Source organism: Sinohyriopsis cumingii, chromosome 19 (assembly GCF_028554795.1).
Source record: "Sinohyriopsis cumingii isolate HCF-2022 chromosome 19, ASM2855479v2, whole genome shotgun sequence".
Classification (NCBI taxonomy): Eukaryota; Metazoa; Mollusca; class Bivalvia; order Unionida; family Unionidae; genus Sinohyriopsis; species Sinohyriopsis cumingii.
This window is the reverse complement of record NC_142979.1, coordinates 58,512,673-58,528,838: the sequence shown is the minus strand read 5'-3', so window position 1 is coordinate 58,528,838 and position 16,166 is coordinate 58,512,673. Positions and strand designations below refer to the sequence as shown.

Here is a 16,166-nt window from a genome sequence, read left to right as displayed (position 1 = left end):
GTAAATATGGTAACTTGGATATATCATTGCATAAGGGGGTTGAAAGTTTTTAACTTGGATATACCATTGTATAAGGGTTCAAAGTATTTAACTTGGATATATCAATGCCTAAGGTGACCAAAGATAGTACATGTACAATAATTTACATGAAAAATATATGTTCCATATGAACTGATAATTTATGATTTGATAGGCAGAGGTAATGTCTTCATATTTCTGACTTGAGTATTAACATGCCATAAATATAAAGGTTTTGAGACAGCTTTACTCCAAGAGAAAAAAATTATGGTGATATCTAAAACTGAATGTGAACTTTCTTTTTATGTTAATTAGATTAAAATTGGCAGAAGGAAGAACCAAAGACTTAATGGAAGAAAAGATTTCTTTGGAGGTCAAACTAGCTACTGTTGAGAGAGATCTCAAACAGAAAATCAAAAAGCTAGAAGAAGAAAGAGATTCTTTGGAACACACTCAGCAGTTGCTTGAGAGACAGGTTAAGCATCTGGGATGCAGTGATTCTAAAGAAGAAGATTTGGTTCTTTGGAAGTCCGAGAAAAGAGAATTAAATGAAAAAATTAAAATTTTACAAAAGGAAAATGAGGATTTAAAGACGGCTGAGAAAGATAAAAAGTCACTCATGGAACAGTTGGAAAACTTGAAGGAGGAGGTAAACAGGAAAAGAAGACTTAGTGGTGTGGATAAACAGAAGGATGAATTACAAAGAAAGATGGATGACCAGGAAACAAAATACAAAGAAATGGTGAGTGAGCTTCAAGAAAGTGTTGGGAAAGTAGAGGATAGGTTGAAAAGTGCAGAGAATGAAAAGAAGGAACTCCAGATTCATATCAAAGAGTTGGAAAAAAAATTAAATAGTTCAGAGGATGACAAGAAGGAACTTAAAAAACTTCAAAATAAGATTGCAGATTTAGAGATACAGGTGAAAAACTCTGAAGACAGAAAAGAAGAAATTCAAAGACTGAATATTAAAATTGAAGAATTAGAGCAACAATTAAAAAATTCAGAAAAAGATGACTTTTCAAAGAAGCCTGGTCAAACTTTGTTGCGGCGACCATCACGATTCGAAGACCTGGAGGACCTAAAACAAGAGAAGCGCTATTTAGAGACAAAAATAACCAGTTTACAGAAACAGGTAGAATGTGCCCAGAGCCGAGCAAAATCCATTGAGGATCAAGCTGAGGAGAAAGTGGAGGGGATACAGAAGGAGCTTAATAAGGCAAAGATAGAGGTGGAGAAATTAAAAGGTTTAGCTCAAGAAAATGAGCGACTTAAAGAAGATAAGGCAAAACTTGAGAAACAACTTGACTCAAGGACAGATGAAATGATAAAAGAAGCAAAGGCTGTCACTGAGAAGGAAAAAGCAGCCACATTTGCAGAGGAAAGTTTGCAGAAGGTAAGCAAAGAATGTAGTATCAATGATGATGATTGTGATAGCAACAAAACACCACCATAACCAGAATAATAACAAAAAGAACAAAAAGGCAACAACACATTAATAATAAGCAGAAAAATAAGAGCAATATAAATGACTGTAGACTTTAAAGTAGCTACAGAAGCAATTAGTTTTTCATTAATAAAATGAATGTATAGTGAAAGAATAGCTACCATCCAAGGATATTCTTGCTTATACCACTGGCCTTGTAATATGTGTGTAGGTTAACAAATATATCTGTGTCAATGATCCATTTACTAATGGTGATCATTTGCCTATGTTGACATAATTACCTTGGTGACCTCTACCACCACCCAGTAGGTCAAGGCTAGAGAAATCAATACTTAAGTAAATGCTACCTTACCAGACCTGCCAACTCTGGAAAAATCTGGATAATTGACTCATTTGTGTTTTATTTGGATCCAGGTTTCATATTAGAATTAGTGAAATTAGTTAGGGAACCAGACTAACTTTACAGCAGCACCCCAGACACTTTAAACTGCACCTATTTGTTCATGCGAAGCATCTGCATGATCAAACTGTTGATTATAGAAATTTTTTTTTAATGACATCCTGAAAGTGATGAATGATTAAGACAAAATGGAAAATAAGCAGCTAGAAAGTGTTAATAATCAACACAGAATATTCAGATTCTTGTGAATAAAAGATGGAAAAGACACAATTATGTTTATTGGACATCACTTGCCAGTTTGAATATGTCTCGTGGTGGGAGATATGATTGCCGTTGTCATATGAAATGGAAAAAAGAATTTCCAAGAATTATGTCAAGTTGAGAGATAGCAACAAGCCATTGAGTTACATAGGGTTTGGAACTAAAGTTTTTGTAACTGTATTAGTGGTAAATAAGGTCTATGTGTACTTTACAAACTTTTCAGTTGAACATAATGTTATTGTCGCTGCGTCGAACTTTTAATTACATTTTCCAGCTTTAAAATAGCAGTTATTGATATTTTTTTTACACCTTACTGAAAACTGGTAAATCTTACGGCAGAAAATCAGCTGCCTTACTGAGACGGACTCGTTGGGGTTGGCAGGTCTGCCTTACTGTCAAATTTTAATTTGATTATTTTTTTATACCCTGTAAAAAAATATGAAAAGGGCATAAAGTGTTCTCCCTGTCCATTTGTCTCAGACTTTGATACAGTTTTTTGTTTAGGTCTGGAAATTCATAGATCAAAAAAAAGAGGGTGTGATAGTACATTAGTGTTCTGTGAACACTTTTCTATTTATGTTTCTACTGCATGTGTTTGTAGGAGAAGGAAAAAAGTGGTAGTGTCCTATCCAAACTCCATGAGGAACTGCAGGAGTCAAATCTTGCACTTAGTGAAGCTCGGTCACTTCTTTCTGCAACCCAGCGCCAGGAAAAGAGCACCCGGGAAAAACTGGAGACAGAGATCCGAGAACTGAAACTTCGAATCTTCAGGCTGGAGGTATGTATAGTGTACATGGACAGATTAATTCAGTGGACAGGTTGGGGTGTTTTTGAATTTGTAAATATCATGTACATAGTTCATTTTTGTTGGTTATGTTCACAAAGTCAGATCTTTTCATCATTTAGTAAAATGTCCACTATGTTGCTACCTCTTCATCATCATTGTTTATCTTCAGAAGGGTACTGATTAATTTGCAAATTCAGTTTTCCCCATTTTTTGCTCATGCAATGAAAATTATTTTTATCAATGACTACCTGAATTTTAAGGTCATGATGTTAAGAGACAGACATGAATACAGTTATATTCTCATCATATAGTAGTCTAGAGAACTTGATATCCATACCACGACTTTGGCATTTGGTAAGTGTTCATTACTTAAATGTACAGTAAGACTTTGGCATTTGATAAGCATTCACTACTACAGTGTACAATAAGACTGACATTTGATAAGCATTCACATCTACAGTGTACATAAAACTGCCATTTGGTAAGCATTCACTACTACATTGTACATCAAACTGCCATTTGGTAAGCATTCACTACTACAGTGTACAGTAAAACTTTGACATGTGCTAAGCATTCACTACTACAGTGCACAGTAAAACTTTGACATTTGCTAAGCATTCACTACTATAGTGTTGAGTAAAACTGGCATTTGGTAAGTATTCACTGCTACAGTGTACAATAAGACTGTTGGTAAGCATTCACTACGACAGTGCAGTAAATTTGAGATCATTATTATTATCCTGTTGGTATGAAACATCACTGTAAGACATGTCTACAATAAATTTATGTGACTGAAATACTTCATAGATATATATATATATATATATATATATATATATATATATATATATATATATACACATACATACATACATACATTTGTTTACAGGGAGCCAAGGGTTCTCTTGAAGATGAGGAAAGTAAAAGGCAGCAGGTACATATAACTTTAATTCGTCTTTTATGGCTTTCTATTTACCCAAACTTTCTTCTTTCACTTGCAGTAAGGCATATATAAAATGTTAAAGTGTTCACTGCTCTCTATCTCTCAGAAAATCTCATCAGACTTTCATCTGATGACTGAATTAGTTATTTTATAGTAAGTATATTTGACTGAGGTTCAGTGGCAACAAGGTCAGAATTAAATGCTGTAAAAAATAAACATATTTTTGTACATGTATGTAAAGTAACCTGAAGAAGTTATATTTTAATGTCAGTTTGAGAAAACTGCCCAAATTTGGCATTTTGCATATAATTTTATATTAATTCATCTTACAGATTTCAGGAAAAAATACTCACAAAGTGTCGCTGATATTTTTTTAGATAGCAAAAAAGAAGACTTTATTTACCTCAGGTCACAACTGACATATAAGGTTCACCAAAACAAACTTGTACAAATTTAAATGTTGTACAGTTTGGAATAAATAGTTCTACAATTAATATTAGATTTCAACAATGATCTGTACATGACCATATGTGAGAGTCACTACTAATCGGTAAAAGTACATCTGAAAATTATTTTAGTTGATGATTTTGCTTTCAAAAATTGATCAGATTATGAGCAATTTCTTATACCAGTCCAAGTCAGTAACACAGTATATGTCTATTTATGTCTACAAACTATGAAAGAAACATGATGTCAAATTTCCTTTGTAGGAAAGTAATGAAAAGGACTATGAATTCAGTCTTTTCAAATCCCAGAATGAAACAATGGCCAGAAAAGTAAAGGTAAATATGGTGCCATAATACATTTTTCTCATGAAATTGCATCATGTAAGTCATAATTATTAGTTTCAATAATTTAATACATTTTTTTATGAACCCACCTTGGCAGATATTAAAGATATTGATCACTTTGGTGTCTGTGTCTTGCCACACCCAATATTAAGTTCAGTGTTTTTAATTTTCCGGCTAAATTAAACTATGGGCTCAGCAAAATAGATCTCTTTTGTTAATATCTTATTCTCCACATATTTTGAAGAAATTGAAATGTAATATAAATCTGATAAGGATACTGGAGTGATGTGTGACATCAGACTTGAGTAAGAAACACAAGTGTTATTGGAATTAACTTGACTTCATGTAGCATTAATAATATTTAAACATTTTCTTTTATTGATTTCAAAATTTTGCCTACAGTATGTACTTGGTGTTCAGTATGGGAAATCTAAGTAAATATGGTTGCTTTAAAGAGGAAAATAAATTTATAGCAAATTCAAATATAATTTATGTAAATTCTGATTTTGAATGCTTGCCAATTCAGGCAATGCAAGATTAGTAAATTCTGTTTATTATCCCCCTGGTATGTAGCTTGTGGGGTATAACTATTGCTATGTCTTTTTTCCTGTTCATTTTCAATTCCAAATCGTAATACTTAAACTGATCAAGGTATTTCAAGCTAGCTTAGTGTATATGTCAAGCATGATGTCTCGAGGTCTTTTTATATTTTTAATTTTTGATATTCAGTATTTTTATGTTACCATGGAAACAAAAGTATCATGCTTAGACTGTGAAAGCAATAAGAATGACTGTAGGTATAATGACTCAGGGATCAAACTGGTAAAACCCACTAAAGCTGAGATGAAAGACAAAGTATTCAACTCTAATAATGGCAGAACCAAAGAAGAAAGCCTTTCTCATGTTATCAAGAAATTGCTTGAAAGTGATTTTGCAAAGGCTGATGACTAAAATATTGGAGGGCTAAACATTGTAGACTTCGATTTCTCCTGAACTGTTAAGAGTAATGGCATAAATGAGGAGAATCTTAAACCAAGGAAGATGTTTTATTTGGTTTTTTGTACAAATTACATATAGCATAAACAATCTCAATGATATTTTTTTATGGGTTTTAGATTATAATCACACTATTTGCTCACCTTTAAAGGGTACAGATTGGCCCTTTGTCTTTAATAATGGTTGAAACACTGGGTATGTTATCTCTACATACCATATGTTCTGTGATATAATGGCTGTTTTATGATGTTATTCATATATGTTAGGAGCTTGAGGAACATATTTCAACCCTTCAAAGAGAAAAAGGTGCTGCCCTGATGGAAAAACAGTTGTTAAAGAACAGTCAGAGCCAGTGGGAACAAAATTACCAACTAGAAGTTAAGGTCAGTGCCATTAATGGTATTTCAGTCAAAATATAAATTACTATTATTGTATTTGAAAAATGAAGCTCGAAATAAATATCCTTGTTTTTTTTAAAAATGTAATGAGGATTTAATATCAATAATACATTCTCTGCTATTATTATGTTGCTATTTCCAGTTAGTAATTTGAAGTCTAGAACAAAAACAACACAGCCCCAGTCCAATGCCATACCCAATTTCATTTATTTAAACTATCATCCTTCTTTTCCTTGGACTCAATGTAATAAAATACGTCTTTGGATGCTAAAGATTTTCACTAATCTACATGTCTTTTGCCATTGTTATGATCAGTAATTGTTGTGCTTCTCCAACCAGGACTATGGAGCAACCTGCCTCCTACAGAAAGGATGAGGTTGATTACGATTTCTCTATGATTCCCTTCATCCTTTATGGGGCTTGTGGACTCACACAACCACCACAACTGCTTCATCTTCCTTATCAAAGAAATGGGATGGTGGCTGCCATTCATCTTCTGCTTCATGAATGGATTACTAATCCACCTCTTCAAGGATGGAAAAGGGAACAGATAGGCTTGTCTTCCCCAGCCAAAGGAGACAGAATAATAACTTAAAGCTATAGTGAACCCTAATGAGTTCTAGGAGACTCCAACCAGGTTGGTGCCATCTCCTAGTGTCCCCATCTCCATGCCAGGCAGGTGTTGGACTGTGGACATTTGACAAGACTCCAACCAGGTTGGTGCCATCTCCTAGTGTCCCCATCTCCATGCCAGGCAGGTGTTGGACTGTGGACATTTGACAAGACTCCAACCAGGTTGGTGCCATCTCCTAGTGTCCCCATCTCCATCCCAACACTTGCCAGGCAGGTGTTGGACTGTGGACATTTGACAAGGCAGTAAATGAAGTTTACAGCCATTTGTCTCTGGATCTGTGTCCTAAGCATGAGAATTCTCCCTTGTTTAAAGACTTAAAGAGTGCAGCTTTCTTAGAGCCATACATTTCTGTTATGGTCAGATCAAAAGTGGGAAAGGAAGGTTGGAAATGTTTCTTTCTACCTCTCAAAAGTGCCTCTGATATTTTGACTGCCACCATTTTTAGGTGGATTGGGTCAGCTTTTGAGAGAGTTAGTAATCATTTATGAAAAAGAGGATCAAACTGTTGCTGCATCTTCTGAGATGCTGACAGGTGTGCAATCGCATGAATTGCACACAGTTTTTATGAATATGCACACTTGGAAACCAGTGATGTGCAAGAACTTCTGCAGATTAGTTGAAAGTCATGCATACAAAAATTTACTTCGTACACTATACAAAATTTATTCAGCCATTTACCCTTAAAGTGCTTGTAATGACTTAAGTCATATAAAGCTATATTTCTAGTCATGACATATCTTTTTTCATAATGTTTTACACATTTGGGTCCTTCAGCTTGACATCAGTGGTTGTAGCTAAATTTGATTGGCACATTGTACCCTGGAAAAAGCATTCAATTTTATTGCTTGAATGTTACGTCCAGCAAGTTTTTCAAATGTGTGTTTATAATATGGACTGCCTAGAAAACCCAAAATGGCTGATTCCTATTGTGGTTAGAGACTGCTCCAGTGGCCTAGTGGTTAGAGCATCCGCCTCTTAAGCGGGAGGTCATGGGATCGAACCCAAGCCGAGTCATACCAAAGACCTACAAAAATGGTACTAACAGCTGCCTTGCTATGTGCTCGGCATTAAGAGTTAGTGTTAGGACTGGTCGGCCTCGTGTCAGGATAATGTGACTGAGTGGGACATCATGCTACATGTCTGCGGCATGATGCCCCAGTGCTAGACATCACTATAAACTGCTACACTGCAGACATCATAGTGGTACGACTGAAATTTTTTTAAAGCTATGGATGTCTTATTGAAAGTCACTTTCTGGCCATCTCATTCTACTTTTTCCTCATTCTACTGTTGTTTGATGGTGTACTAGAACAAGGACATTTCTTTGTTATGCCCAATTATGTCAGCCCAGCAAGTCATCTTCCAGTCTTCATCTAGAAATGTTATATCTGTCAGCAGTTATGGGTGCTATCACACTGCTATTAAAATGGAGTTTGGGGGAGGGACAAATTTAATAACATATTACCAGCTGTTATTACTGGATTTCCTCTTCACTCTAATATTCTTTAGTCTTGGTCCTGTTCATGATATCCCAAATGGATGTGAGTGACTAGGACATCTGACTGGTACTTTAGTCTTGGTCCTGGTCATGATATCCCAAGTGGATGTGAGTGACTAGGACATCTGACTGGTACTTTAGTCTTGGTCCTGGTCATGATATCCCAAGTGGATGTGAGTGACTAAAACATCTGACTGGTACTTTAGTCTTGGTCCTGGTCATGATATCCCAAATGGATGTGAGTGACTAGGACATCTGACTGGTACTTTAGTCTTGGTCCTGGTCATGATATCCCAAGTGGATGTGAGTGACTAGGACATCTGACTGGTACTTTAGTCTTGGTCCTGGTCATGATATCCCAAATGGATGTGAGTGACTAGGACATCTAACTGGTACTTTAGTCTTGGTCCTGGTCATGATATCCCAAATGGATGTGAGTGACTAGGACATCTGACTGGTACTTCAGTCTTGGTCCTGTTCATGATATCCCAAATGGATGTGAGTGACTAGGACATCTGACTGGTACTTTAGTCTTGGTCCTGGTCATGATATCCCAAGTGGATGTGAGTGACTAGGACATTTGACTGGTACTTTAGTCTTGGTCCTGGTCATGATATCCCAAGTGGATGTGAGTGACTAGGACATCTGACTGGTACTTTAGTCTTGGTCCTGGTCATGATATCCCAAGTGGATGTGAGTGACTAGGACATTTGACTGGTACTTTAGTCTTGGTCCTGTTCATGATATCCCAAGTGGATGTGAGTGACTAGGACATCTGACTGGAACTTTAGTCTTGGTCCTGGTCATGATATCCCAAGTGGATGTGAGTGACTAGGACATCTGACTGGTACTTTAGTCTTGGTCCTGGTCATGATATCCCAAGTGGATGTGAGTGACTAGGACATCTAACTGGTACTTTAGTCTTGGTCCTGGTCATGATATCCCAAGTGGATGTGAGTGACTAGGACATCTGACTCGTACTTTAGTCTTGGTCCTGGTCATGATATCCCAAATGGATGTGAGTGACTAGGACATCTGACTGGTACTTTAGTCTTGGTCCTGGTCATGATATCCCAAGTGGATGTGAGTGACTAAAACATCTGACTGGTACTTTAGTCTTGGTCCTGTTCATGATATCCCAAGTGGATGTGAGTGACTAGGACATCTGACTGGTACTTTAGTCTTGGTCCTGTTCATGATATCCCAAATGCATGTGAGTGACTAAAACATCTGACTGGTACTTTAGTCTTGGTCCTGTTCATGATATCCCAAATGGATGTGAGTAACTAGGACATCTGACTGGTACTTTAGTCTTGGTCCTGTTCATGATATCCCAAATGGATGTGAGTGACTAGGACATCTGACTGGTACTTTAGTCTTGGTCCTGGTCATGCTATCCCAAGTGGATGTAAGTGACTAAGACATCTGACTGGTACTTTAGTCTTGGTCCTGGTCATGATATCCCAAATGCATGTGAGTGACTAAAACATCTGACTGGTACTTTAGTCTTGGTCCTGTTCATGATATCCCAAATGGATGTGAGTGACTAGGGCATCTGACTGGGACTGTAGATTTTGTTCTAGACCACCAATTACTAATTGGAGGATGGAATTTTTCCCTTGGATCAGGGACTGTTGCACTGATTTATCAGGTAGCTATTTTGGATTTTGACCTTTGCATGACCTTTCCTATGATCGAGTCAGATAGTTACATAAATGCCAAACTGCAGTGGATACATATTTTCATTGTCTGGAAATTTTGTTTTTATCATTACTCAAAATAGGCCACTGATTCATTTTGTCATAGGCTGACAAGAATGACCTGTCAATTCCTAGGAATAAAAGCCAGTAATTAATCTGTATCCTTGGCAAGACAGCTTGACTAGAAGAGTTAGTCTTAACTGCATTCTAAATATAGAAGTGTCACAACAGACCCTAATTGTTGACACAGGTTGCCTTGAATGAAGCTCAAATATGGACATTGGAGAGTATCAGTTGAACAGCAATAAAAAAAATAGTTACATTAGTATTAATAACTTTGATACCTGTCACCATAATGATTACGTGATAACCAGGTTGAGGTGGCTGTGTTTTGAATGATACAGGTAATTTTAGGACTAAAATGAAATCAAAATGAAAATAATCTCATGGGTTATTAGTAAGAAGGTATTGTTCTTCATTTTAGGTCATTGTCAGAAACGTCAGAAACGTAAAGTGATATTATTATAGCTTCCAATTCAGAGTTACTGTGCGCTTTGTCAACCAATTTCTAATGCATCATTTTCATCAGATCACGGTTTGCTCCAGGTGAGATTCAAATGTGGTTCCATAATAGATGAAAGTTCATTTAAAAATAAATATGTATAGTAAAATAGTGTTTCTTGTACCATACAATAGTATCTGCATGAGGACTATTATATATCACACTTGTTCAGTCACCATCTGTACACTTATAATTTACATCCTGTCTTCTGCAGGTCTGAGATCCAAGGGTTGTTATCATCTTCTTAATTGTTAAATGATGCCTAGGAAACAAACACATTTGTCATGTAGACCAACCAAGACTCCTGTCTTTAAGCTTCTCTGTCTCATAAATGCATTTAATCCTACTGATGACAGTGGTTACACCTAAAAGGGCAAAATGTATGTTTTATTTACATAGGCACAAATACAGCATAGAGTGTGAATTGTATATTGGCTACATGCTGAGATCTACATGAAAATGTTATAATAGGTCTTAAATAACTATTTTTGTTCTTTGGACAGAAAGTGGAAAAATTGCGTATAATCTGTGCAGAGTTAGAGAGTCAGATCAAAGACCTTGAGGCCTTGTCAGTAGAGCATGAAAAAAAAGAAGAGGAATGGAACAAACTCAGGTAATACTCAACATGGCAAACTTTAATATCCATTGTGTAATATCTGCTTTCTTAATTCCTCAAGGTAAGTTCTTTAATAAGTAGTCATCCAGTTATTAGTTTACATTATATTATAGGAACACTGATACCACACAAGTGCCAATTTTGCCATAGACTAACAAAATTAATTAAAAAAAACAATTCGTTCATCAGTTATATTTTAAGAAGCATCTCTAACTTTGGTGCACAAAATTTTAGATGTAATCTTTGCCCTGTAACAAGGACTTTTATCATTTATAAGTCAAGTCCAGCATGAAACAACATAGACCCTGTTCTGCCATCACATAAATTCAACAAAGTTTTAATGTTAAAAGTAGTTTGAAATCAATGCTTCAGTGACTACTTGTAGAGAATTCTCCTACTGACTAATATGGATATAAATAGAAGAAGTATATGACATTATAAATGTAAATTTTCAATAATTCCACCAAATATTATTCCATTTTAGTATGATGTTATAGGTACCTTGTAGAAATGCATTGCACAAAAATAATTTTTTGAGCAAATGTTTTTTTAATACCTTGACCCAAGAACTGAGACAATATTCCTGGACTAATCTGCATTTTAAGTATAGAGCCATACAAGTTTAAGCTCTAGCTTGGCCTTAAGTAGAAGAACTGATCAGAATATTAGGTCACTGCAGCAATGTTTAATTTTATTTTAAATATTTATACTTAAAAAAAATCTTCAACTTTAGCTTTTGACAAAAACATTGTGACCACTCCATTTGCTTCAGTGGTACATTTCAATATTAGGACTTCAAAAAATTTATTTGTGGATTATTCTTGGATTATTTTTCGATTTGATTCTGGAAATCCTAAGATCATATATTTTCATTTTTACAGAATTTTTCCAGGGAAATAAATTATTTGTTCTTTTTTTCAAAGCTTGTTGTTGTCACTCATTCTTGTGTTACTGCTTATTCGAGCCTAAACACGTAACATAAGACTGATTATTAATTGGCATATTTGTATTTATATGTAGGTGACATGATAAGATTTTCAGACTGTTGCGATAATTTGAGCAGTATGCAAATTACTTCTTAATTGTTCACTTTTAATGATGATAAAAATGACCTAACTTCTAGAGAACAACCACAAATGCACCTTCAAACTTTTCATCTTGTTTGATTAAAATTTTTGGTTTGAGCCTCTTTAATTAAAACATACTCCACAGCAAACAACTTCTGTATGTCATGTCATTTTTAAATTGATTCACTTCCTTATACCTTTTCTATGCAAATGACTGCTTTCTGTCACATGACATTTTTCGAATTGATCCACTTCCATGTACCTTTTTTATGCCAGGCTTACCTATGAAAGAGCAGTAGATGAACAAGAAGAAGAGCTTGAAGGAAAATGTCAGCGTCTACAGGCCTTACAACAAGCCAGGTAAGTAATTTTCTTTATCAATTGGTAGGATTGTTGAGTCACCTATTTTTTTATTTTTTACTTGATTCCATGTCATATTGACTTCATTTGCAATTCAAAGCTTCTTAACATGTTCCCTCTCTTCCTTTCACCCAGTGGATTGTAGTTGAAATCTTTTTTAATACACTGGGTTTTTCATTCCTCTGTGACTCACCTATCCATGTTCATTTTCTTCTCTTTTGATCTTTATCAATTCTTTCCTGACCACCTTTCCAAAGATCTTTATTTGTTGTCTAGTTCAATAACCATCAGATGATGTTCTACAGTCATCAGTTGATGAAGGATTATAGTTTCATTCCAAGGTTCTTTATGTTTCTTCCATGTCTATTGATGAAGGAATAATTGCAGTTGCATTAGTTGGTAACTGTAGCGAAGATTTCTGTTGGTCAGAAAATAACCATGTGATCAGGCCAAGCTGTGTTTATTTCTATATAAACTGTACAGAGAACTACTTTATGCCAACTTCTATAAATATTTATGTGCAAAAAAACTAATGTCAACACTGAAACGGAAGGCTAAAACGTTGCATGCCTTTAAAATGAAATAAATATGTTGGTGGGTTTATATTTTATCCTGAATATTGAAAAAATTGATTTGAAAGGATCAAATAACATGTATTTTTCTGAAAAAGAATCCTTCTCTCTTTGACTATTTGATCTAAGTCCAGAGAAAATAATGCTACATATACGCAAGATCTTGGTTTTTCACTGTGGTTGGTTACAAATGAAATTAAAACTATAGATAAATGGATATAGGGTTTGGGAGGAGAATGATTAAAAGACTAATATTATATGAATTGGATCCATTGTTCTACAGTGTACAACACAAACCCTGATAGTTACAATGTGGGGGTAGGTTTACGTCCCTATCATAACTGTCAATGTTGATGTTTTACTTTGGTTGATTCTTGAACCTCAATTACTAGAATCATTTACTGCTAGTCTTAATTTCATTTGTAAAAAACCCTTGAATGTAGCCTAACCTATTAATGAACACTAAATGGGTTTAAAGAAACAAAAATTGGTTACTCATGAGTCTTGACAATAATGAATAGACCAAGTCACATTGAACTTGTTTATGAAAGCACAAGAACCAAGAGTCATTTGTTTGTCCAACAAAACAACACATCCTTTTTTAAAAATATTGAGCTGGTACTCAGAACATGTACCGATTTAGATAAAATATTAAGATCTGCTGTGGAATGTTCAAAACTTTGTATTGTCTACCATTGGGGGAATTGCTTGTTTGATCTTGACGTAGCTATTACGTTAATTATAGAGAATCCCCTGTCCTATGAAAGCTATTTAGAAGAAGCCCTCAACAAGAATTCATACACCTAAATAAGGCTCTAAAACTGATAAATAAATAAAAATCAACAAAATTTTAAAGAATTGCAATTAAAAGAGTTATTTGTTGTGTGAGTCAGCAACTGATAGTTTATACCATCATAAACTCCAAACAAACAACAGTAAGCTCTTAATCGTAGTTACATTACAAGGTTCTGTATGTTTCTTAATTGTAGTTACATTACAAGGTTCTGTATGTTTCTTCCATGTCTTTGCATTGATATGTAAAACTTTCTAATTTTGAATCAACCTTGAGCTGTTTTGGTGTCTAGATGGTTTATAGGGACACAAAAGATTTTGTGCCCACAAAACAAAAACAAATCAGTTTCTGCATCTACTGTGAAAATGACATGAGATACAAAATGATAGAGTACATCTGTATTCCATATCACACACCCAGATTGGAACTATTCAGGTGTTTTCCCTTGTTGATATTTTTAGATGCTGAACTTTTAAAAATCCCAATTCAGTTTGAATTTCATTAACACTGTAACATAAATATATTTAGAAGACTAAAAGAAGTGGTATGTAATAAATAAAAAACTATTCATGCCTTGTTCCTTGTGGAGGGAAAGAACCCACATGATATGGCTTATGAACACATCTTGGCCAGAAAGCCTTAACATATATCCCTATGCTATGTCAAAGTCATTCTTTCCACCAACTCAGAGCAAAACATAGATATAGTTTAGAGTATGTTGCAGATTTATATTTAACACATTTTTGGTGCATTCCTTCACAATTTGTTTTGTTATAACATTGACTTATCTCTTCTTTTTTTCCCTTTCTGCATACTATGTCTACTGGAGATAAAAAGTACTAGATGTTGATAAAATCAATAAAACAGGCTGTAACTTAACTAAAATAGTGGCTTTTTGACATATGTCAAATAGGCTGTAACTAAAATAAAGTACTGGCTGTTTGATAGTCTGTCAAATAGGCTGTAACTGATATAAAATACTGGCTGTTTAATACAGTTTGTCAAATAGTCTGTATTAAAATAAAGTACTGGCTGTTTGATAGTCTGTCAAATAGGCTGTAACTGATATAAAATTCTGGCTGTTTAATACAGTTTGTCAAATAGTCTGTAACTAAAATAAAGTACTGGCTGTTTGATACATTCTGTCAAATAGACCATAGCTAAAATAAAGTACTGGCTGCTTGATAGTTTGTCAAATAGGACTGTAGCTAAAATAAAGTACTGGCTGTTTGATACAGTTTGTCAGATAGGCTGTAGCTATAATAAAGTAATGTATATTTGATAAAATCTATAACAATAGGCTGTAACTAAATTAAAGTGCTTGCTTTTTTATACAGTTTGTCGAATAGGCTGTAGCTAAAATAAAGTACTGGCTGCTTCATAAAATCTATAACAATAGGCTGTAGCTCAACTACAGCACCCGCTGTTTGACACGTTGTCAAATAGGTTGTAGCTAAAATAAAGTGTTGGGTGTCTGACAGTCTGTCCTATAAGCTGTAGCTCAGCTAAAAAATGTTAGCTGTTTGATGTAGTCTGTCAAATAGGCTGTACTGGCTGTTTGACAAGTCTATCAAATATGTTGTACAGCTAAAGTACTGGCTGTTTGACTTGTCATTAGAATAGTCATTAGATATAACCTGTTTGAAAATTATGTAAAAAATGTGTCTTCTTGACTTTGCATGGAAAATTATCTTATGTACAACAACTTTGTATGATACATGAACACCACTGTTGAGTGACCTGTTTCCTACAGGTAGTTTGGTTAGGCTACAGACAATAATTTATGATATTCTGAAGTAATGGTTTTGTATGATTTTTAAACATTTCTCTGGAATCTGTAGAGAGAACACCAGTGAGAAGTTTCAGGCAGTCAGGCAACAACTGCAGAATGCCACCACACAGCATAAAGCTGATCTGGAGAAGGCAAACAAACAGATATGGGAGGCAAAGAAAGAAGCGCAAAAAGCCAATTCACAGGTAATAAACCTGTTTTGATGCTATTCATAAAGTTAAAATTTGGTTGTGCTTTGAAAGCACAATTCATACTGGGAACTTATTAGTCTTGATTTTACAAACCATTTAAGGCAGAAATACTATTGGGAACATAGATGCTGGCAGGCAATGGATTGCATTTTTTTCACAAAAATGATCGCTAGTCATGTAACATCTTAAAACTGGGGGTGGGAGTCATCAGAAATTTGTTTTATTGTACCCCATGCACGCCTTTTAATATTTTAAACACAAAAATTCAAAATAAAAGTTTGTCAAATTAAGTCTTGATCATTCATTTTGCTGGTGATCTCAAATAAGACAAAATATTTAGTGT

The 16,166-nt window shown here is 34.8% G+C and overlaps 1 protein-coding gene across 1 annotated transcript in view; it reads left to right on the top strand.

Annotated features, from left to right (window-relative positions):
- The window catches only part of LOC149775771 (citron Rho-interacting kinase-like), a 173,253-nt gene that overhangs the window by 101,054 nt on the left and 56,033 nt on the right, over window positions 1-16,166 (top strand). Inside the window, exons 20-27 of the mRNA XM_089944415.1 lie at window positions 334-1,411; window positions 2,725-2,901; window positions 3,800-3,844; window positions 4,564-4,635; window positions 5,907-6,023; window positions 10,936-11,045; window positions 12,392-12,475; window positions 15,682-15,817. Of these exons, the coding sequence (XP_089800541.1) occupies window positions 334-1,411; window positions 2,725-2,901; window positions 3,800-3,844; window positions 4,564-4,635; window positions 5,907-6,023; window positions 10,936-11,045; window positions 12,392-12,475; window positions 15,682-15,817 (1,819 nt within the window). The remainder of the gene's footprint in view (window positions 1-333; window positions 1,412-2,724; window positions 2,902-3,799; window positions 3,845-4,563; window positions 4,636-5,906; window positions 6,024-10,935; window positions 11,046-12,391; window positions 12,476-15,681; window positions 15,818-16,166) is intronic.